The following is a 25,016-nucleotide window of genomic DNA, read 5'->3' on the forward strand; positions in this document are numbered from 1 at the left end:
CATTGATTCTAATTATAGTAGATATGAGACAAACTTTTAAAAATATGAAGTATTCATGAAATGCTTTAATTTTGTTTTCATGAAATGCTTTAAAAAATGCAAGTCATCATCTATCATTCTATACAGGGCATTTCAGTCTTATGTTTCACCAACACCACTTCCATCTGTTTTAAGATTTAAATTTTAGATGATAGGAGAAGATTAGCGTCTTTTGGGGACATATTTGTTTAAAATGTTTGGTTTCTAAGACTTAACACATTTTAATAACTCCTTTAATTCTTTTAGAAAAAAAAACTTCTTATAATGTTGGAAATTTTCTACACATTGCTTCACTTTTAAATGAAAACTATGTAAATGTAAAACTAAAAGTCAGAAGCATCCAAACTAATTTACACTGAGCTCTTATTATCCAATATATGTTCAAGTTACTTTCAACATTATTGTTTCCATTACAAGTGTTCACCCACTCTGAAATAGAAATCATGGGAAATAGGTGTTGGTTATTGAGACCTACCTCACAAGAGCTGTGTCCTGAAACAGCTGCAAGGTAGCCATAAATGTCCAAAGCACCCAAGAACCCTCTAATTCTGTAAATTATTGATGATATTGGGTTTGGTTTCCCTTAAGGTAGGTTTCCTTCACTAGAATCAAGGGCACAAAATTAGATCTCTGCCCTCATGAAGTCCTTTCCCAAATGCACAGCACTGGCCACAAGGAACTTGAGAAGACAGGATATCGATTCAAACAAATTTGTCATTAAATCTTGAAAAATCAACTCAACATTCAGTTGACCTCATTTCTTGTGTTTTCTCTGTTCTCCCTGTATATTTCCCAAAATCCCTGTGTACATTATCATCTTTTTGCCTTGGATTCTCTCTTTCCAGAATCCCTTTCTTCTTTGTCCACATCTTCCCCTCCTTCGAGACCTAAGCCAGATGCTCTTCTCCATGACATTGCCCAGGATTTTTTTTTTCTTCTACTTGTGTCTGTCCTGCCTCTGTCACTCCCTTCTTCAAGAAATTGGTTTTGTCCCTGTTCTCCCAAATTCCATGGCACATGCTCTGCACTTGTGAAATGGCATGCTACATTTCACGTGGCCACCATGCTTTCTCTGCTAAACAGCATTTGATTTTTCATATCAACCAAAATATGCACACCATGGCTCAGATGTGGTAAACGCTCATGGAATGTGTGTCCATGAATGAGTAGTAGTCATCATCAGAGCACCATTTTCTGCTGATGTGGTGTGTTTTTTCACTTTTCTAGTGGAAAGAGAGGGTAAGGTTCTTAAATGCATCTTTTTAAAGTCAGGTGAAGCTAAATCATTAGAACCATTGATATTGATCAGAATTAGCTTCTCACAAAATATTCCCCTCCCTTCCTATAAAAAAGACTTGTCTTCATTTGGTATTTAATTCTACAAAGTGGTTATTTATAATCTCCTAGATTTTATTAAAGGGAGTTTTTCATATGGCATTTTTTATAAAAAAGAGACAGTATTAATGGCATGTATTTAAAAATGTGCTTAAGGTTCATTATGCAGTATTTTTTTTTAAATGTGCTTGTTGATTACTTAAAACTCTTACCTGCTAGACCCCTTAAGGGTAAGGATCTTTTCTTATTCATCTATTAGGGTCTTTCACCTAGCACAGGGCATGGTACAGACCAGATATATAGTAGTTTTTTTTTTTTACATGAACAATCCCACAACTCTGGACCCTTCATGTGCAAGTCTCCAGTGAAGTATCCATGTTCCTAAGTGGACCACTGGGCTTTGTATCTCATGGTTTTGTTATACTTAAAATATTACATAAAATGCAAAGAATATTTTTTAGAGTTAAGCGATGTTTTCTTTTTTTTCTACCTTTAGGAAAATAATTCCAGTCCTCTGAGGTTCTAATTAGCATATAGTAAATTATTTATTATTATGGGAAAGAATAAATGCCACATGAGGACTGAAAAAAAGCAAGCATCTTCCAACGTTGGTTATTCTCTGGCTCAACCTTAGATAAATTTTGTTTTACATATATCAGCTTACTATTTAATTTAATGTTATTTTTTAAATAATTTTTATTGTTATGTTAATCACCATACATTACATCATTAGTTCTTCATGTAGTGTTCCATGATTCATTGTTTGTGCATAACACCCAGTGCTCCACGCAGAATGTGCCCTCTTTAATACCCAACACCAGGCTAACCCATCCCACCACCCCCTCCCCTCTAGAACCCTCAGTTTGTATTTCAGAGTCCATCATCTCTAATGGTTCGTCTCCTCCTCCGAATTACTCCCCTTCATTCTTCCCCTCCTGCTATCTCCTTCTTCTTTTTTTTTCTTAACATATATTGCATTATTTGTTTCAGAAGTACAGATCCATGATTCATCAGTCTTGTACAATTCACAGTGCTCACCATAGCACATACCCTCCCCAATGTCTATTACCCAGCCACCCAATCCCGCCCACCCCCAACCACTTCAGCAACCCTCAGTTTGTTTCCTGAGATTAAGAATTCCTCATATCACTGAGGTCATATGATACATGTCTTTCTCTGATTGACTTATTTCACTCAGCATAATACCCTCCAGTTCCATCCACGTCGTTGCAAATGGCAAGATCTCATTCCTTTTGATGTCTGCATAATATTCCATTGTGTATATATACCACTTCTTCTTTATCCATTCATCTGTCGATGGACATCTTGCCTCCTTCCACAGTTTGGCTATTGTGGACATTGCCGCTATAAACATTGGGGTGCACGTACCCCTTCGGATCCCTACATTTGTATCTTTGTGGTAAATAACCAGGAGTGCAATTGCTGGATCATATGGTAGCTCTATTTTCAACTGTTTGAGGAACCTCCATACTGTTTTCCAGAGTGGTGGCACGAGCTTGCATTCCCATCAACAGTGTAGGAGGGTTCCCCTTTCTCCACATCCCTGCCAACATCTGTCGTTTCCTGACTTGTTAATTTTAGCCATTCTGATGGGTGTTAGGTGGTATGTCATTGAGGTTTTGATTTGGATTTCCCTGATGCCTAGCGATATTGAGCACTTTTTCATGTGTCTGTTGGCCATTTGGAGGTCTTCTTTGGAAAAATGTCTGTTCATGTCTTCTGCCCATATCTTGATTGGATTATTTGTTCTTTGGGTGTTGAGTTTGATAAGTTCTTTAGAGATTTTGGATACTAGCCCTTTATCTGATATGTCATTTGCAAATATCTTCTCCCATTCTGTCGGTTGTCTTTTGGTTTTGTGGACTGTTACTTTTGCTGTGCAAAAGCTTTTTATCTTGATGAAATCCCAATAGTTCATTTTTGCCCTTGCTTCCCTTGCCTTTGGCGATGTTTCTAGGAAGAACTTGCTGTGGCTGAGGTGGAAGAGGTTGCTGCCTCTGTTCTCCTTTAGGATTTTGATGGACTCCTGTCTCACGTTTAGGTCTTTCAACAATTTGGAGTCTATTTTTCTGTGTGGTGTAAGGAAATGGTCCAGTTTCATTCTTCTGCATGTGGCTGTCCAATTTCCCAACACCATTTGTTGAAGAGACTCTCTTTTATCCATTGGACATTCTTTCCTGCTTTGTCAAAGATGAGTTGACCATAGAGTTGAGGGTCCATTTCTGGGCTCTCTATTCTGTTCCATTGATCTATGTGTCTGTTTTTGTGCCAGTACCATACTGTCTTGATGATGACAGCTTTGTAATAGAGCTGGAAGTCCGGAATTCTGATGCAGCCAGCTTTGCTTTTCTTTTTCAGTATTCCCCTGGCTATGTGGTGTCTCTTCTGGTTCCATACAAATTTTAGGATTATTTGTTCCATTTCTTTGAAAAAGGTGGATGGCATTTTGATGGGGATTGCATTGAATGTGTAGATTGCTCTAGTTAGCATTTACATCGTCACAATGTTCGTTCTTCCAATCCATGAGCATGGAACGTTTCTCCATTTCTTTGTGTCTTCTTCAATTTCTTTCATGAGTATTTTATAGTTTTCTGAGTACAGATCCTTTGCCTCTTTCGTTAAATTTATTCCTAGGTATCTTATGGTTTGGGGTGCAATTGTAAATGGGATCGACTCCTTGATTTGTCTCTCTTCTGTCTTGTTGTTGGTGTAAAGGAATGCCACTGATTTCTGTGCATTGATTTTATATCCTGGTAATTTATTGAATTCCTGTATGAGTTCTAGCAGTTTTGGGGTGGAGTCTTTTGGGTTTTCCACATACAGTATCATATCATCTGCAAAGAGTGAGAGTTTGACTTCCTCTTTGCTGATTTGGATGCATTTGATTTCTTTTAGTTGTCTGATTGCTGTGGCTAGGACTTCTAATACTATGTTGAATAGCAGTGGTGTTAGTGGACATCTCTGCTGCATTCCTGACCTTAGGAGAAAAGCTCTCAGCTTTTCCCCATTGAGAATGATATTCGCTGTAGGTTTTTCATAGATGGCTTTTATGATATTGAGGTATGTACCCTCTATCCCTATACTCTGAAGAGTTTTGATCAAGAAAGGATGCTGTACTTTGTCAAATGCTTTTTCTGCATCTATTGAGAGGATCATATGATTCTTGTTCTTTCTTTTGTTAATGTATTGTATCACGTTGATTAATTTGCGGATGTTAGACCAGCCTTGAAGCCCAGAGATAAATCCCACTTGGTCATGGTGAATATCCTTTTAATATACTGTTGGATCCTGTTGGCTAGTATTTTGGTGAGAATTTTTGCATCCATGTTCATTAGGATATTGGTCTGTAATTCTCCTTTTTGATAGGGTCTTTGTCTGGTTTTGGCATCAAGGTAATGGTGGCCTCATAAAATGAGTTTGGAAGTTTTCCTTCCATTTCTATTTTTGGAACAGTTTCAGGAGAATAGGTATTAATTCTTCTTAAATGTCTGATAGAATTCCCCTGAGAAGCCATCTGGCCCTGGGCTTTTGTTTCTTGGGAGATTTTTGATGACTGCTTCAATTTCCTTAGTGGTTATAGGTGTGTTCAGGTTTTCTATTTCTTCCTGGTTCAATTGTGGTAGTTGATACATCTCTAGGAATGCACCCATTTCTTCCAGGTTATCTAATTTGCTGGCATAGAGTTGGTCAGAATATATTCTTATAATTGTTTGTATTTCTTTGGTGTTGGTTGTGATCTCTCCTCATTCATTCATGATTTTGTTGATTTGGGTCATTTCTCATTTCATTTTGATAAGTCTGGCCAGGGGTTTATCAATCTTGTTAATTCTTCCAAAGAACCAGCTCCTAGTTTTGTTGATCTTTTCTACTGTTCTTCTGGTTTCTAGTTCATTGATTTCTGCTCTGATCTTTATTATTTCTCTTCTTTTGCTGGGTTTAGGCTTATTTGCTGTTCTTTCTCCAGCTCCATTTAGTGTAGGGTTAGGTTGTGTATTTGAGACCTTTCTTGTTTCTTGAGAAAGGCTTGTATTGCTATACACTTCCCTTTAGGACTACCTTTGCTGTATCCCAAAGATTTTGAACAGTTGTGTTTTCATTTTCATTGGTTTCCATGAATTTTTTAATTCTTCTTTAATTTCCTGGTTGACCCATTCATTCTTTAGTAGGATGCTCTTTAGCCTCCATGTATTTGAGTTCTTTCCAACTTTCCTCTTGTGATTGAGTTCTAGTTTCAAAGCATTGTGGTCTGAAAATATGCAGGGAATGATCCCAATCTTTTGGTACCAGTTGAGACCTGATTTGTGACCTAGGATGGGATCAATTCTGAAGAATATTCCATGGGCACTAGAGAAGAATATGTATTCTGTTGCTTTGGGATGGAATGTTCTGAATATATCTGTGAAGTCCGTTTGGTTCAGTGTGTCATTTAAAGTCTTTATTTCCTTGTTGATCTTTTGCTTAGATGATCTGTCCATTTCAGTCAGGGGGGTGTTAAAGTTCCCCACTATTGTTGTATTGTTGTCAATGTGTTTCTTTGCTTTTGTTATTAATTGCCTTATATGATTGGCTGCTCCCACGTTAGGGGCATAGATATTTACAATTGTTAGATCTTCTTGTTGGATAGACACTTTAAGTAGGATATAGTGTCCTTCTTCATCTCTTATTACAGTCTTTGTTTTAAAATCTAATTTGTCTGATATAAGGATTGCCACCCCAGCTTTCTTTTGGTGTCCATTATCATGATAAATGGTTTTCCACGCCCTCACTTTCAATCTGGGGGTGTCTTTGGTTCTAAAATAAGTCTCTTGCAGACACCATATTGATGGGTCTTGTTTTTTAATCCAATCTGATCGCCTGTGTCTTTTGATTGGGGCATTGAGCCCATTTACATTCAGTATAACTATTGAAAGGTATGAATTTAGTGCCATTGTATTGCCTCTAAGGTGACTGTTACTGTATATTGTCTGTGTTCCTTCCAGATCTCTGCTGCTTTTAGGCTCTCTTTTTGCTTAGAGGACCTTTTTCAATATTTCTTGGAGGGCTGGTTTTGTGTTTGCAAATTCCTTTAGTTTTTGTTTGTCCTGGAAGGTTTTTATCTCTCCTTCTATTTTCAATGACTGCCTAGCTGGATATAGTATTCTTGGCTGCATATTTTTCTCGTTTAGTGCTCTGAAGATATCATGCCAGTCCTTTCTGGCCTGCCAGGTCTCTGTGCATAGGTCTGTTGCCAATCTAATGTCTCTACCATTGTTAGTTACATATGTCTTCTCCCGAGCTGCTTTCAGGATTTTCTCTTTGTCTCTGAGACTTGTAAATTTTACTATTAGATGTCGGGGTGTTGACCTATTTTTATTGATTTTGAGAGGGGTTCTCTGTGCCTCCTGGATTTTGATGCCTGTTTCCTTCCCCACATTAGGGAAGTTCTCTGCTATTATTTGCTCCAATATACCTTCTGCCCCTCTCTCTCTTGCTTCTTCTTCTGGGATCCCAATTATTCTAATGTTGTTTCGTCTTATCGTATCGCTTATCTCTCGAATTTTGCCCTCGTGATCCTGTAGTTGTTTCTCTCTCTTTTTCTTAGCCTCTTTATTTTCCATCATTTGGTCTTCTATATCGCTGATTCTCTCTTCTGCCTCATTTATCCTAGCAGTTAGTGCCCCCATTTTTGATTGAACCTCATTAATAGCCTTTTTGATTTCTACCTGGTTAGATTTTAGTTCTTTTATTTCTCCAGAAAGCGTTTCTCTAATAACTTCCACGCTTTTTTCAAGCCCAGCTAGTATCTTTAAATTCATGATTCTGAACTCTATATCCGACATCCTACTAATGTCAGTATTGAGTAGGTGCCTGACAGATGGTACTACGTCTTGTTCTTTTTGCTGAGGTGATTTTTTTCGTCTTGTCATTTTGTCCAGAGGAGAACAGATGAATGACAGAACAGAATGCCTACAGGTTTACAACGTCTCCAGCAAATATACTCTATACAAATCAGAAAAGACGTGAAACCAGGGGACAAGAAAAGGAAAGAAAGAAGAGAAAAAAAAAGGGGAAAGAGAAAAAGATAAAAACAAACAAAAACAGAACAAAACAAAAAAAACAGAATATGATCAAATATGATCAGGGTAGTGCATAGATCAGTGCCACACACTAGCTTTTGGGCATATTTTGGTCTGTTAAAAGAAAGTGCCTGCTAAAATTTTAAAGGAAGAAAGACTTATATATGTACAAAATAAGGGTTGATACAATGAAGGGATGGCAGATGATCATAAAGATGAAAATTAAAAAGATTTTATAAAAGCAATTGATAAGTTGTTTGAAAAAAGAAAGAAGATTTAAAAAGAAAAAGAAAAAAGAAAAAAAAGAAAAAAAAAGGGAGAGAATGTGATCAGGCAGGAGAATAGAACAAAGGCATACACTAGTGATTTAGGGTATATTTTGATCTGTTAGAAGAAATTGTATCTCAAAATTTTAAAAAGAGAACAACATATATATATATATATATATATATATATATATATATATGCCAAAAATAAGGGTAACTACTATGAAGGGATAAAAATATGACTCTAAAAATGAAAAATAAAAAAAATTTTTTTAAAAAGGGATTGATAAGATGTTGTTTGAAAAAGGGAAAAAGGAAAATTTAAAAAAACAGTTAAAAAATTAACTTTGAAAAACTAATGAATTATGGTAAAAAAGCCATGAATTCTATGTGCAGTATTCCCCTAGCGCTGGAGTTCTCCCATTCTCCTTGATTGGTAAACATGGTCTTGGCTTGCTGGCTGTTCGTGCTGATATTCTGGGGGAGGGGCCTGTTGCCGTGGTTCCCAAATGTCTTTGCTGGAGGCGGAATTGCCCCGCCCTTGTGAGTCCGGGCTAAGCAAGCTGCTCCGGTTTGCGCTCAGGAGCTTTTGTTCCCTGTGAGCTCTCGGTACAGCTTTGGAGGACCAGGGTGAAAATGGTGGCCTCCCAATCTCCGTCCGGAGGAGCTGAGAACTCAGGGCCCCGCTCCTCAGTGTACCCCCAGAGAAAAGCAGTCACTCCCATCTCCCCGGTCTCTGGCCGCACTGCGTGCTCACCCTGCCTGTGACCGAGTGTTTCTATCTCTGGCACCCAACCCCGTGTGGAGTCTCCAAACCCAGCAGATCCCTGCGGTTTGCTCCCACGCCGCTCCTCCCCGGGGAGGAAGGAGAGTCTCCCCAGCTCTGCCGCTTATTGGGTCCCTGCTGGAGGAGCAGTAGCCCAACTGGGCCGCGGATCACAGTTTATGGCAACCCCGAGCTGAGAGCCCACGCCTTGGCTCCGTCTCTGCAGCGGGCTTCCCTGCTCCGATACCTGGGAGCTCTGCCGCACTCAGGCACCCCTGGTCTTTCTGTGACCCTGAGTGTCCTGAGACCACACTGTCCCGCGAGGGTTCCATCCCCCGCTTAGCCACTGGAGCGACGTCTCTCAGGGGAGCCAACTTCTACAAGTTCTGATTTTGTGCTCCGCGGCTCTATCACTTGCCAGAAGCGGCCGACGGAGGCCCCCTCCCCCGCCGTCTCTCCTCCCGAATATCGCCTCGGATTCACTTCTCCGCACGTCCTACCTTCCAGAAAGTGGTCGCTTTTCTGTTCAGAGTGTTGTTACTCTTCTTATCTTCGATTTCCTGTTGAGTTCGTAGGTGTTCAGAATGGTTTGATCCCTATTCAGCTGAATTCCTGAGACCAGAGGAAATCCAGGTCTCCTACTCCTCCGCCATCTTGCTCCGCCCCTCAGCTTACTCTTTAAGGTCTATTTAAAATATCGTTCAGTTAAATAAGATCTAATTGAGCCGATTTGATAAGTAATCTCAGTTTGTTTAATCTCCTTAAGTGATAACTTAATATATATCCTGTCATGATTTGAAAACAGATATTTGGTAGGGTATCACACCTATTCATTACAGTGCTAAAATACACTGATTGACTCCCTCTCAAGAAAAAGATGCCCAAGCAAGCCGGGCAGCTCATTCATCATCCTGTTCTCCCCTGTGTGGAATAAAGCACAGTGGAAGGTGTGGTGAGATCTAAAGACTACTAAGAGGGTTCTCTCTTCTAAAACCCTGCTTTTAATTTTCCTTTGTATGAAGGACAGCTCAGCTGACCCTATGGTGCTCTCCTCTCTGCTGACTTAGGAGCTAGCTGCCCATAGCTTTCAAAGCTAGGTTCAAATCACCCCTTTCTTAGGGAGAGTGATTACTTGCACAGAGGACATGCTTGTGCCCACTCCTTTGCTGGCCTTTCCTTTGTTGCCCTTCCCTTTCAGCCACACCTTAATGTGTGTCTCAGACTTCTCCTTCTACAATCTCTTCTTACAGTGAGAGACTGTCTCCCAAACCACTGGAGGCTTCACTGATCCTGAAGACAGGCAAACAGATTTTTTTTTTTTTTTTGGTAAGGGTTTTACTGCTAACCATTCCAGGGCAAGATAACAAAAAGAATAGATAGTGAACAGATGTTCCAAATTCTTACAAAGGTCTAACATTCCTGGTACTGTTGAGATGCAAGCCCCATTTGAATTTTTCCCTCTACTGGATTAAAAAACAAAAACAAAAGCAGAACTCTAATATTCTGTCAGTGCTCTGTCCCTAGCCCCAAGAATGGGTCTCCATGAAGGGCCTTCTCCCCGGTATCTGGATGTCTTCTTGGTCCATTTGCATTCCCCAGCATCCCCAGGCTGGCTGTCCTCCATTCTAAGAAGACCATAGGTCTTCACGGTCTCCCCACTATGGCACTGCTGGCCCTACAGTTCAGAGGCAGCATCACTGAGGAGAACAGAGCACAGCCCAGGCTAACATGTGCCTGCTGCCCCTACCCCACTCCCCTGCACTCCGCATGGCTGGTGTGAGTGTTTCTGCAGAGAGCTTAGGAAAGGCCAAGAGGTCAGGTGGGAGCAGGATGGCAGGCAACTCTCTCTCCACCCCTTTCCCACCTTCTTCACTGAGAAGATATAGAAATGAGTGGTGATGGCGGAGCGCCTCTGCCATGTGGACACAGCACGTGTTGGGAGTGCTGGGATTTGCTGCAGTGGCAGGAGGGGAGCCTTGCTCACAGCCTCTTGGCATTTCTCCTTCAGACTGCGCTAAAGGAAACAGGAGTGTGGTGCACACCAACAGTGGTCCCTCTCCTTACTTCCTCCTCTCAAATGCATCTATTACTCTTTACTCTGCAGTTGTGTTGTAGTTCAGAAGAATGTCACTTTTCTACCTAGAAATTACTGTTACTTTTTACTACCTGGGAGGTAAAGTTGAAATTCCTTAATGCAATATACAGAAACCCTTGCTGGTGTGACTCTAATGTGCATTCCTGTTCATCAGGGGGGGCGCATTTTCTTAATATAAAATGTTAGGAAGATGGTAATGATAGTGATAAGAATGACCATCGTCCCATCAACTGCAAGCTTAACATGTGCTAGGACCCATTTTCTCCAAAGTCCCACTCAGCTAGTTTGCCTTTCTCAAAACAGTTCATTCATTTTTCAAGCCTTTGCTTGTGATGGTTTTATTCTGCTTTTTGCTGAAAAATGTCTACTCATTCTTTGAGGCCCAACTCAAATGCATTTCTCCTCTGAAATCTTCCCTCTTTCCTCCTGTAGTAGTTTTGATTGCTATCACAACAAATTACCACAAATGTAGCCACTTAAAACAGCACCCAGTTCTGTTGGTCAGAAGTCCAGTGCAGTGGGGCTCAGCTGGTTTCTCTGCTGAGAGTCTCAGGATGCTGAAATCAGGGTGTCTGTGTGGCTGTGTTCCCTTCTGGAGGCTCTGGGGATAGATCTATCTCCAGAATGATTCAGGTTGTTGACCACAGTTTCTTCTGAATGTAGGACTGAGACCCCTCTTCCCTCCTGGCTATCAGCTGGAGCCAGTCTTTGCTCCTAGAGTCTGTCCCATTTCTTCCTATGCTTTATCTTCAGTGCCCTCTATCAATAGAGAATCCAGTTTTTGTCACACTGCAAATCCCTCTGCTCTCACCTTCTGCTACACCTCTCTTTCCCTCTTGCTTACAGCTGGAGAATATCCTATACTTTCGAGGGCTTATGTGATTAGATTAGGCCCACCTGAATAATCCAGGCAAATCTCCCTAATTGTAAGGTTCATAAGCTTAAATATGTTTGCAGTGTCCCTTTTGCAATGTTTGCAATGTCCCTTTTGCATGTAAGGCAACATACTCACAGATCTGAGGAGTAAGGGGTGACATCCTGATGACCACACCTCTCCTTCCCCAAGCATAATGGAATGGTACTCTCAAATCATGGGGTAGACATCTCAGAGTCTGTTTTGGTGCCTTTGTGCCAGAGCCTGAGTGGCCCCCAGATGTTTGCAGCCCTTCCTGTGTCTGGGCTACCTTGGTGTCTGGGAGTCATCCCACCTGTGGTCTTGGCTCTGCTCAGAGGTCTGCATCTTAGTTGGGAATCTTCTCTCCACACTTCATCTCCTTCATATCTAGCACAATACCTTTAATGAAACTAAGAAGTATCAGAAGATGGGAACATGCAAATTAATATGTATTAATAAATTATTCCTCCACAAAATAACTAACTTTGTGAAAGCTTCATGGAAGAAGCCACAGACACTTAATCTAGTTCCAGAAGAAAGGGTAGGGTTTCCACAGACAAAGATAGGACAAGGAAGATGGCCCTTTAGCAAAGGAATGAAGATGGGTGGAGAAACATAAAGCATGCTGGAGAGCAGTGAGACCCAGGGGAATGTGGAATGGGCCACGTGGCCCTGAGAGGTGTTGGCATTGCTCAGAGTGGGGATTACAAACCACTTAGGACTCTACTGGGGACCCCTAGCCTCAGTTATGCTCCGTGGAAATTTCATGGCAGACGAGCAAATAAACAAATGGACCATCGACATCACCATGAAAGGTCTGAAGCTGTATTTATCACAAAATAAAATGTTATTTTAAAGTTTGGCTCCAGTGTGGGAGGGGACTTTAGTCTATCTTAAATATAGCCCTTAAAAAGGAGGCCTCCTGCCAGGGCCAGGATTGGGCAAGGAGAACATACTTGGGTAGGAGTCTGTATCTACCCCCATCAAAGTCATCAGGAGTGTCCATTCATCACAGGAGTATTTGCTTGTTTGTCCATGGTAGTGTGAATATTTTTGTATAGTCAGAAAGGGGGACAAGCTGACTCTAAAGAAGATGAGAAAGTATAGTTTTCATCCAGTGTCCAGTTATGAAGAATGGTTAAAATACCAAATTAACACCTTGAAAGGAATTTGTACTTTAATTTTGTCTTCAGTAAAGACTTGTATCCATAATAGGAAATGTCAATTTAAAAAAGCCCCCTTTATTTAATCTAATCTCCTATGTGAGAATTTCTAAATGGAGGAAATAAAATCTCTAAACTGTAGTTAAGCCTTCAAAATGACATTTTCCACGAAAACAGTGCTGGGTTTGACAGATGTGCAGTTTCTCATAATGTATGTAACATGATTGCATGGTATAAGTCTGTGCTGGGTTTGTATATGAAAATTAGATTTACTGGCATGCTAGGTGCCTAACGATGTGTATTTTCTTCAATTAGGTGGATGCTCATGGAAATATTCTCTTAACATCACTGGAGGTTCACAATGAAATGAATGAGGTCACGGGCAGTGTTGGTGATACCAGGAATTCAGCAAGACCCTTTGACAACTCAGGAATCCAGTACAGGAAACAGAGCATGCCTAGGGAAGGGCATGGGCGACACATGGGGGACAGAAGCATCCCGCACAAGAAGACCCATCTACGGAGGAGGTCTTCACAGCTCAAAATTAAAATCCCTGATCTAACCGATGTGAATGCCATAGACAGATGGTCCAGGATCGTGTTTCCATTCACTTTTTCTCTTTTCAACTTAGTTTACTGGCTGTACTATGTTAACTGAGTGACTGTACTTGATTTTTCAAAGACTTCATTTAACACTGAGTGAAATATTACTCTGCCTGTCAAGTTTTTATACCTGTACACACACACAGACACACACACACAGACACACATATATACATACGCAATTGTATATATATGTGAACTTTCTCAGCATATATATAAAATACACGTGTATATGAGGATGTATGTGTATATGTTTATACACACAGGTATAAGTACCCATGTGTATGCTCAAACAAATACACATACATATATACATTTTGCAGCTATGGACAATTTAACACAGGATGCATATTAAAGAAAGTCATAGTTTTTTCTTTTTTAATTGAAAGGGACAAGCATCGTCTAAATATTATGCCTTGAGAATGAGGGCGTGAAACACAATATCATCCCAAAATGTGTCTTTTATTATCATAAGTTAGATGTTTTAGTTTAAAAATCAGAAAGAAACTCTTAGTTGATCTTCAAAAACTCATACAGTGATATTGCTAGTTTAAAATGAGTCACACACTTCATATCCTTTCTGTTTACTAAGCGAAGGCTTTTCAGCTTTTTTGGTGATGGGGTTTACTTTTATCGGGCTTACTTTTTCTGTATTGGTTTAGTGGATGAAGTGAGCCACTGGTGTGTGCTCATCTGTTGTCTTAAACTTAGATAGATCCCATGTTGATGGCTGAATGCCCATCTTTTGAAAACCCATCAGGAATGGATGGCATCCATTGTAAGTACTCTGTTGTACAGTGTATTCTTTTGTTCACTTGGAGTGGATCCAGCTTACCTGTCATGCAGGAACACAGTGGCATGTTTTGGCAATGTTTAGTTGACATTTCAATCACTGAAAATGTACTCCACATCTCGTATGGATTTCTAGGCCTGATATCTAACAGAAAGCATAGACGTCTCAGGTTATTTGTTACTCTAAGGTAAAACCATCTAGGATGATTTTCCCCCTTGTCTTTACGTTATCAATCACTCTTATAACATTGTATGTTAATATAAAATATATTTGCATAATATGCATATATATGTATATTTACCAAAATTTTCTTTCTTAATGCTTGCTATCATGGCAGCATGCAATGTCATATTTTCCTTTACATGATGTAACTACTTTCTGTTACCTAGAATTAAGATTGAAGCTTAAAACACTTCTACTGTTCAATTTCAGAAACCAAGAAACATCTTCATACCTTTATTTCTGTATCTGACATATTTCATAAGCACATCCAACTACTCCTAGTCTAACTAGGATGCTGCAGGAACATGACCAGTACACACCACACATCACCCAGTGACCCATGACCGTTCTCTTGAGGCAAAGGAGAGCAACCTGACAACAAACACACTCACTTTTGGTTCCTTCTGATCCACAGCCTCATCAGTATTTGGACTTTTTAAAGCTCGTAGAAACAAGACAAGGTGCACCGGTTTCATAGACGCAACCTTAACTTACTATTTAGATGAGATCTTTCTAAAGAAAAAAAAAGAGATGATATATTTTTTGTAAACAATATTTCTATCACAGGCCTCCATAAACTGAAATGACTACAGTTGTGCAAACAGATGTCACAGTGAAGTTAAGCATTTGGAGAAAAAAAAAAGCAAAATATTCAGGAAAGAACTACTAAATTAATATTTTATCCCAACATGCCACATATGCCTCACCCTCTCTGTTCTATCCTAAACCAATGACCAAAATCTCATCTGATACTCTATTAGCTGGCACCCGTTTTCTCTGCATGGATAGAGACACCACCTTCCCTGAGGATGCATGTGGTGTGGGCTATCACCATAAGCTGACCACTACTTGATTTTTCTTTGGCGGCCATAACAACCTTTAATTTGTGGGAGTCTGTCACAGTTTAAGACCCACTGTCAGGTAAAACATAGCCCACACAATCTCATGCTAGAAGCAATGACCAGTTTTATACCCTTTCCCCTCCTTCATTCCGACCTTTCTTCAACATCTTCTTCCACCCGCTGCTCTCTGGTTTCATTTTTATCTGGAGACTAGCCAGTGGTCGTGGGCTTTTCTCTGACAACTTTTTTTTTTCATGGGTAACAATGAGGGATCCTAAAAGTTAACAGATTGGGAAAAACCTTGTAAGTGGCCTTATCATTGTTAACATGTTAAAGAAAAAAAAAGACATTTGTGAAGACCTTATCCCTTTCAATACTTCAGGTATCTTTTTCTGTATCCAGTGATTCAAGGAGTGAGCTCCACATGCAGAAGAGGGACCCCAAAATGCAAACAAACATGGACAAAAGTAGTCAATGATTGATTTAAGTGTACAATTTATACTATTCAGAACTGTGACATTAATTCTTTCTGGGAGAAAAATGATTCAAAACATTTTTTTGATGCATAGTTGAGGTACCCAACTATCAAAGGCAGAGACCCTATGGGGCTCAGAAGAGCTGCAGTCTACTTACCAAGGTTTTCTGGATATAAATTTGCATGGTATAGTCATAATAGCTTTTGAGCTTTTTATATGCATTTGGCACCAAGACTGGGATCCACAACTTTGTAGACACTGCGATGAAGTTAACATAATAGCTATACTATAAATAGTGTTTGTAACTACACACATACATACACACACACACAAATACATAACGTATATTCTGTAAAAAAACAAACAACTTTTTAAGATTCTTGGGTATGTGTTTGCTTTACTCCATTTCAGAAGAAAATTACTTTTCTTCTAATAAAATTATTTTATAGCTTCTCCATTTTTAAAAGTGAGAAATATTGAGAAGCAGAACTCTGTGCTGACAGAAGAGAGTTGAGTTTGGTTCTCTGTTCTGTTACAATGACCTCTCATTACTCCACAATAGTTACTGGAGACAGTGAGTGAGCTGTATTGATGAATTCTGAACCCAGACCTCTGACATTAATGTGAGGTGGCTGTTACCCACGTCCAGACATCTTGAGTAAGGAGAGAAAATTTGGTTTTGGAATATAATGCTATTTCTTTCTCAACAACTGAACGTAATAAAAAGTTAATTTTCTATGTAGTCCTGTCTTTTCAAAATGCTTCACAGGGGCTCAAAATGTACAGAAGAACCTTGCTCTGACAGTTTGTTATTACCCATATTCAGATATACTTGAGACAACTCAAGAGCCCTACTACATAAATCCCTACCAAGAAAGACTGATAAGACTTGAGTAATCTTTAAAAGAAGTGTTATTCTTGTTCACCGACCCCAGGACTGTAGAGGGGTTTCACTGTCTATACCATGAGACATTCACTTCCCCCCTGAATCATAAATGAACTAGAAAGTATGTCATGACAATATTCCTGTTAGGTTTGAAGATGACATGTACATCTGCAATATCATGTGTTCTTAATGCCAGCACCCAGAACTTTTGACATATTCAGTCATTCAGATTAAAGGCACTTTTCCCCTGTGCAGCTTTGGAATTAACATTTTCACCCAGGAGATACTCAGAGGTGATGCCACATGTTTGGGACTGGTTTTAAGGGGACAGGCACATTGCAGCTGTAGGTGTTCATTTTCAGCATCTAGTAGATAACCCCATTGGTGTTAGTCCCACAATGGTGTGTTTGATAAAAGAGACTATGTCTAACTTTGAATCTCCTGGCTTGAAATTATAAACCATCTCATAATTCTTACTTAATGCTCCACCTGAAAACAAGTCCATATTTCTGGCCATTTTTATGTAAGCAAAACCGAACAATTGGTGAAATACTTTGTTACTCATGGAATTGACTTTGGCTCTCATCTTATGTGAGCCATCAGTCAGAGTAACATTGAATCGTGGGACAATGAGCTGCCCAGGTGGATTAAATTTTCCCAGGACACTAGATAGTGTGCCTTGGATCAATTACCTCTTCTACTGCATTGAAAGGTGCCATGTTTTCCGAAATACTCAATTCCCAACACCTGGGTAAACAGTGACCTCCCAGAGAGTGGCTCACATAACATGCCTCTCCCTAGGGTGAGCCCCATAAACATGTTTTATCATTCTTGTCTCATATTTCTACTTCACAAGTCAGTAAGTGTGTTCAAGGTAAGTACAGGATTATTCTAGTAGGAATAGGCGATTGCTGTCATGATCAATTCCCATGTTGATTTCATTTCATTGTAAAGATAAATTAAAACCCAATTTTGCTTAAGCACATTGATGTAATTTTTTGGTATTATTTGACATGAAAAAACAGCAAAATTGAGTGATAGATACAATATGAAACTTGTTGATGAATGAATTCAAATTTATTAAAAAAGAACTAACTGACTTAAATATGAAGACTGATTTCTTTTTCTTCCTTGTCTATCTTTTGGTGAAATGGTGTGCTTATTTTAATTCCAGGTATTTTTAGATGCACATGCCCATTTAGGTTACTCGGAAAGTCAGAGGAAATAAGCTCAAAGCTGACTGCGTGCAAGAACAACTGAACCATGATATTTCTTTAAAAATCATGATTTATTCTGAACTTCAAAATAGACCCAGACACACAGAGATCCAACTTGTGTTTAAAGAGAGTAATAGTTTTATATGAAAGACCAGGGGAAAAACCTACCAATAATCTCTGGCTCAGGTGGTATTTATCGGTCCTTACTGTTTAGTTTTTTTTTAGTACTAAAAGGCAATTTCCCCTGTTTCCTCTCCAGTGAGAAAGTAACAAGCAAAGTCTATGAATAAATTGAATGAATGAATGAGTGAATTCAGACCCTCAGACACCTCAAGACAGAAAGAACTTTTATTGAGAAATATATCTGTAGGCTCCCAGAAAAGCTGCTGGCTCACCTGCAAACACCTTAAAAGGAAAATCCCCACTGTGGTTGTCAGTCTTACAAAATGTCCTCAGCCAATTAGTATACCCTCAAATTTATCTACTCTAAACAAAATAATACAAATTCTTTAGTAATTCTTTACAAGGCCTGTAACATTCTTTTCATCATATGTTTTTACATCCCTGATCTACTTTGGGACGCTGACTTGAACATATTTCACACTAATGCTTCATCTAAGCCTAGAACATCACAATGGGACATTTCTTGCCTACTCCATGAGGCTATAACACTATTCATTCATATGACAAGTTTAAATTACCAGTAACTTCAGAAAAACAAAAGGATTTTCATAATTTTAACTGATTTTCTTAAGGGTTCTTTCAAAAGCAACCCACTTTTAATCAACCAAAAAAGCCTCACTAAATGCAGAGCACAGTTGTGCCCAGAGAGCCTCTAACCAGAATCTACTCAGTCCTGTGTCCCCAGGGCTACTATGGACCCTGTACATGTTTGGCACCATTTTATAATTCTTGCACGATCCAATCAAGAAATGGGCAGAAGACATGAACAGACATTTTTCCAAAGAAGACATCTAAAAGGCCAACAGACACATGAAAAAGTGCTCAACATCGCTTGGCATCAGGGAAATCCAAATCAAAAACTCAATGAGATATCACCTCACACCAGTCAGAGTGGCTAAAATTAACATGTCAGGAAATGACAGATGTTGGTGGGGTTGTGGAGAACGGGGAACCCTCTTACACTGTTGGTGGGAATGCAAGCTGATGCAGCTACTCTGGAAAACAATATGGAGTTTCTTCAAAAAGTTGAAAATAGAGCTACCATATGACCCAGCAATTGCACTACTGGGTATTTACCCCAAGGATACAAATGTAGGGATCCAAAGGAGTACATGCACCCCAATGTTTATAGCAGCAGTGTCCACAATAGCCAAACTACCTCTTTTTTTTTTTGTAAAGATTTATTTATTTGAGAGAGAGAGAGTGCTTGCGCAGAGGGAGAAGGGAGGCAGACTCCCCACTGAGCAGGGAGCCTGAGACAGGGGACTCAGTCTCATGACCCTGAGATCATGACCTGAGCCAAAACTAGGAGTCAACAGATATTCAAATGAATGAGCCACCCAGGCACCCCTCACTTATCTCCTTTTTATCAGCTTCTAAAGGGCAAGGATTGTCAACTCTCCTTTGAATGGGAAAAATCCTTCAGGAAAGATTGACTCCTTGGAAAGTAGGACATTGAGCCCTGATAGGACTAAATCAGCAATGGTATTGATTGAGGCACTGCTGGTATGAGAGTAACTCACACTCTATGGTTTTATTTTTTACATAAATTGGTTCCATCTAGAATCCATGAGCAAGCAATGCAGAGGGTACTTGTAAGCAAAATGCAGTTCACTGAAATAGTGTGGAGTGGGTACGAATGTATGTGTGCATCTTGAAACCAAATAGGAAATGAGTTAGTGGCCTTGGTAGCCAGATGATCCTAAGAAAAATATCTTTATAACTGAAATCTCCATTTCCAATCCCCACGTTTTTAAGCATTTGTCTCTTGACTCCATTTTTTAAAATATATCAACAACCCTATCTTTTCATGAGTTTCTCTTTCTCCTTTCTCACCCACCCCCATCTTCTGTGAACTGTGACTGTGGTTTTATATTACCAGGGTCCAACACATTTGCATTCTGCCTACAGTCATAAAGTTATATTTTACTATTTAATATTATGTTTATAGATTGATTCTAAACAAAAACTGATGAAACAACCCACGTATTGAGCTATATTTGGGCACAGTTCAATGTTTAATACCTCATTTGAAGGCATAAAGATAAATCTTAGAAGAAAAAAAAACCCAAATACAGTAGCTAATAGTTTTTCTGACTGCAAAATGGGTTCAACTGATGTGTAAGCAAAGAGGGGTTCTGGCCACTATTACTCCATTGTGGAGAAACTGTCCCATTCAGAACAGTAGCTACTTTTCAGCCTTTAGAATTTTACTTATAAATTAATTCTAAAATTTTAAAAACAATGAAAAGTATTATCAAGTATATAAATATTCAAAGCAAAGCTAGGCAGCTTGTTCTGACTTCTTTGTGCAGTATCTCAACCTTGGGCTATTTGAGGAAGAATCTTCCTAAGGTCCAGATAAAATGAATTACTTTTTCCTACACTACTTCATTTGATCCAAATCATACAATATATATGTTTCATCAAGACCTTCCTGGGTTTAGTCCCTCCCAATCACCCACAAACATCCATTCTGGAGATTCTAATTTGCATTTTTTTTCTTAATAAGGAAGGAATGGTGTGCTTTCTTGACTGTGTACCTAACATTATTCACCACCTTAGTCATTAAGTTTATTGTTGTTATCCTTTCTATTTTTCTTCATGAAAATATTTTTCTTAGTATTAACTGACTTCCCATACAAATTAGGACTGCTTACATTTTGGACCTGCTGCAAAATTCTCATCCTATGATTTCTTTCCATTGAACTCCTGGATTAGTTCCACCATTTTTTTAAATAGCCCAGGTCTTCTCTTTCTGGGTTTTATTTCTCATTTTGCCAAAGTTCATCCTCTGTAAATGTCCAAAAAATGAGTATGGGACAGAAGGTTTCTGAGGCTTTACATATCTGAATTCTTTCTTTGGTCTTTTTTGTTTACTTGGTAGTTAGCTTGGTATTGACGTGGATTCAAAGCAATCTCCCTAGAACTTTGAAATCATTGTATAATTATATTTTATCAACCAGTGATTCTGGTAACAAGTTTGATGTCAATTGATTCTTATTTACTCATAGAGACTCACTCCTAACTTCTCAACCCACCCAGGATTAAGGAAGGTTTTATGACATCTTTCTAGCATTTCATAAAGATGTATTTAGTGCGAGTCTTTTTTGTTCATTGTGTTGTGGATTCTGAGTGAGACTCTGGATCTAAAGATCTATATCTCTTAGCTCTAAACACTTTTCTTATATTACTTTTTAAGAAAATGTCTTGTGCCTTTCTTCATGTGCTCCTACTAGTCATATTTTGCACTCAACAGTTCTATCCTTAACATATAACATTTCCTATTGTAGTTTTGTGTCTGTTAGTTATGTCTTCTAAGAAATTGACTTTAATAATTCTATTTCATTTTCTAAATAGCTTTTTTGAAGTATAAATGACATACAAAAACTGCACATATTTAAAATGTGTAATTTGATCAGTTTTGACATATATGACTCTAGACACCCATTCCTGTCTCAAGCAACAAGTAGTGTGCTTTCAAGAACTGATGCACTAGAGATTAGTATGTATTTTCTAAAATTTTATACAAGTGAAATAGTATGCACTCCTTTTCCTCTAACTTCTTTTACTCAGCATAATTATTTTGAGGTTCATTCATGTTGTTTCATGTATCAGTACTTCACCACTTTTTATTGTTGAATTGTATTCCATTGTTATGGATATCCACAATTTGTCTATCCATTCACCTCTTGACAGACATTTAGACTGTTTCCAGTTTTTGGCTCTTGTGTATAAAGTTGCTATGAACATCCAGTATGTTTTTGCACAGAAGTATGCTTTCATTTTTCCTGGGTAAATATCTAAGAATGAAATATTTGGATGGTGGTATATGTTTAATTTTTAATGAAACTGCCAAACTGATTTCCAAAGTTGTTTTACCATTTACATTTCACCAGTTGAGAGTACTAGGTCTCCATATATTCTCAACATTTGGTACAGTTATTCTAATTTTAGCCATTCTAATATTTATATGGTGGTATTTCCTTTTGGTTTTAATTTGCATTTCCTTATTGGCTAATGATATTGAGTATCTTTCCATGTATTTTGTTGCCATCTGTTTCTCCTCATTAAAAAAGTTCTATTTAAATCTGTCTATTTTTAATTGGTTTGTTTTTTTATTATGTTTTCAGAGTTCTTTACATAGTGATACATTTCAGATACAAATTTTTTATCAGACATATGCTTTATAACTTTTTTCTCCCTGTCCATGGTTTACATTTTCATTCTCTTAACAGTTTTTTCAGAAAGCATAAGTTTTAAATTTTGATGAGGTCCAATTTATCTATCTTTTTTCTTTTATGGGTTATGTATTTGGTATTTCTAAGAAATCTTTCCCTAATCATAGGTCACAAAGATTTTTCTTTATCTTTTCTTCTAGAAGTTTTATATTACAGTTAGGCTTATGATACATTTTGGGTTGATTTGCATATGTTATGAAATATAAATGAAAGTTCATTTTCTCCTTCCGCATATATCCAATTGTTCTAGCACCATTTGTTAAAAAGACTATCATTTCCCTCATTGAATCTCTTTTGCATCCTTGTTGAAAATCAATTGTCCATATGTATGTGGCTCCATATCTGGACTATCTATTCTGTTCCATTGCTCTACTGGGCTATGTTGAGGTCAATACCACACTGTCTTGACCACTGTAGTTTTATAAGTCTCAAAATCAAATAGTGTTAGTTTGCCAAATTATTTTTCAAAGTCATTTTGGCTATGTTAGAACCTTTCCACATAAATTTTAGAGTCAGCTTGTGTGTGTGTATTACACACAAATTCTGAAAATTTGATTGAGACTACATTGACTCTATATACCATTGTGTGGAGAACTGTCATCCTAATACTGTGGGTTTCTCAACCTTGCACACTGACATTTGGACCACATAATTCTTTGTTGTAAAAAGCTGTTCTGTGCATTGTCGGATATTTGGCAGCATCCCTGGCCTTTACTGACTAGATTCCAGTAGCACAACCTGCTTCCTCAGTTTGGCAACCAAACATGTCTCCAGACACTGCAAAATGTCCCCAGGAGTGGAAAATTGGTTGAGAATCACTGCTTTCATTCTTTTTAATTTCTTTCAGCTATGGTTTTTTTTTTATTATTTTAAATGTAGGACTTTGTAGATCTTTTGTTGGGTTTATCCCTATTATTTCATATTTGTGGATGTTATTGGAAATTCTACTTTTTTTATTTCAATGTTTGATTGTTGCTAGTAAGTGGAAATGCAATTGATTTTTGTATATTGGTCTTTGTCTTAGTTCAGTCTGCTTTATTTTCTTAACTTTGAGAATAGTAAAGATTTTCTTGGATCAAAGTATTTATTTAACACTAATTTTTGTTTTTGTTTATTGCAGTGTGTTTTTATTTGCTTGTTTGTTTATTTTCATGCCAGTGGGTTTCTTTCTAAGACTGATGGTCTTTTGTGAGGTATTTGTGAGATGGGTTTTCTTGGGGTTTCTTTGTATCACAGATCTTGTTATACAACCAGATTTTTTTTTTTTTACAACCAGGTTTTTCCTATAAATATAAAGACTAAGTTAGAGGTCTGAATATGTTTCTGGAACGTTAGCAGAAATGTTATATTTTAGGATAAGCAAACAGACAGCTAACTGATCTAAATGCTGGGGACCACCAGTGCCAGAACAAAAAGGGCTTCTCTTTTCTGGGCTACTTCTCCCCCCTCCAGGAGGCTAGTTCTTCATTATATTTTAATGTCTCTATTAAAGGTGTTTGTGAAGATTTTTTTCTTGTTGCTTATTTGTTTCTTTTATTTTGGCAATAAAATTCACAGTACATGGGGTTGGAGGGAAAAGGATAGAGCAGCAGTGAGGGTGGAGTTCCAATGGGATTTGTTGTCCCAAATGCAGATTCCAGTAACCCTTCAATTTTTTGAACATCTCTTTTCGTACTGCTAACATCATTTATGTTAACTGTATAGCCAGTAAAATCTATTTACTTTATGACCTTTAGAAGAAAAAATTTACAGACCCTTGCTTTAAATGTTTTAGTTGAATGAGAAGCAAATGGTTTGGAACCTAGCTTTTAGGTTAAAATCACATTCTGGTCTTAGGTCCCAAAAGACTTTTGTCCTCAAACAATTATTCTTACCTTCACTATTATGGACTGAACAAGTAAAATTTTCCAGTATACTACATTGAGTTAGCAGAGGATTTCTTTTTCCATCAGACCTGTATCTGGTCATAGCTTTAGTCACCTACTTCACTTATGACTCCTTAGCTCATTTTTTGATCCTTTAGTTTAACAGTAGAGCTTAGAATAAAAATTCAAATTTTTATTTTTAAATAAGCCAAGTAAAAATTATTTAGCTTTACTCTTTCAGAACTGAAATGATCTTTTGAGCTATATGAGGATAAATAATTGCTGGACTTACCCCATTGACAATTCCTTACTCTCAAAGAATAAGCCTCTCAAAAGAAGGAGAAAAAACTATTTCTGCAGGATACACTATGTTGGGTTATTTACAAGTTTTATGTACATTATCTTCATAGAAAAAATAATATTATTTCTTTAAATAGTAAATAAATCTGAAGTAAAGGGAAACAAATGTCCTGTTTCCAAGCCCCATCTATTAAAAACAACAATGATTATTTATGGAGATTTATCACAAGACATCAATCAACTTTTACTCTGAGTATGGCTCTGGTGGTTATAAATAATTTAAAGCTGACTATCTCTAATAGTAACAATTGAGTTTGAATACAGAAAGATCAATGAAACCAAAAACTAGTTCTTTGATAAGATTGACAAATTTAATAAAATTTTAAGCAAATTTACCAAGAAAAAGAGAGTGAGACTACTTAAATTACTAGAATCAGAAGTTATAGAGGACATTACTACCAATCTTATAGAAATAAAAAGGATTATAAAGGAAAACTGTTAATAATGTATGCCAATAAATTAGATAACTTAGATAAAATGGACACATTTGTAGAAAAACATGAACTACCAAACCTACTCAAGAAGAAATATACATTCTGAAAAAACCTATAACAAATGAAATGATTGATAGTAATTTTAAAAATTACAAAGGAAATTCCAAATCCAAATGGCTTCATGGTTGAATTTTACCAAACATTAAAAAAAAATAATACCGAATCTTCAAAAGCTCTTCCAAAAAATAGAAGAGAACAC

The 25,016-nt window shown here is 37.9% G+C and overlaps 1 protein-coding gene across 2 annotated transcripts in view; it reads left to right on the forward strand.

The window, feature by feature from the left end:
* Positions 1-14,896, forward strand: part of GABRB3 (gamma-aminobutyric acid type A receptor subunit beta3) — a 284,327-nt gene extending 269,431 nt beyond the window's left edge. For both annotated transcript variants that reach the window (XM_027572184.2, XM_027572185.2), the window contains exon 9: positions 12,952-14,896. In XM_027572184.2, coding sequence (XP_027427985.1) covers positions 12,952-13,293 — 342 coding nt within the window. In that variant the 3' untranslated portion in view covers positions 13,294-14,896. The remainder of the gene's footprint in view (positions 1-12,951) is intronic.
* The last annotated feature ends 10,120 nt before the right edge of the window (positions 14,897-25,016 follow it).

Source organism: Zalophus californianus, chromosome 6 (genome assembly GCF_009762305.2).
Source record: "Zalophus californianus isolate mZalCal1 chromosome 6, mZalCal1.pri.v2, whole genome shotgun sequence".
NCBI classification, from domain to species: Eukaryota; Metazoa; Chordata; class Mammalia; order Carnivora; family Otariidae; genus Zalophus; species Zalophus californianus.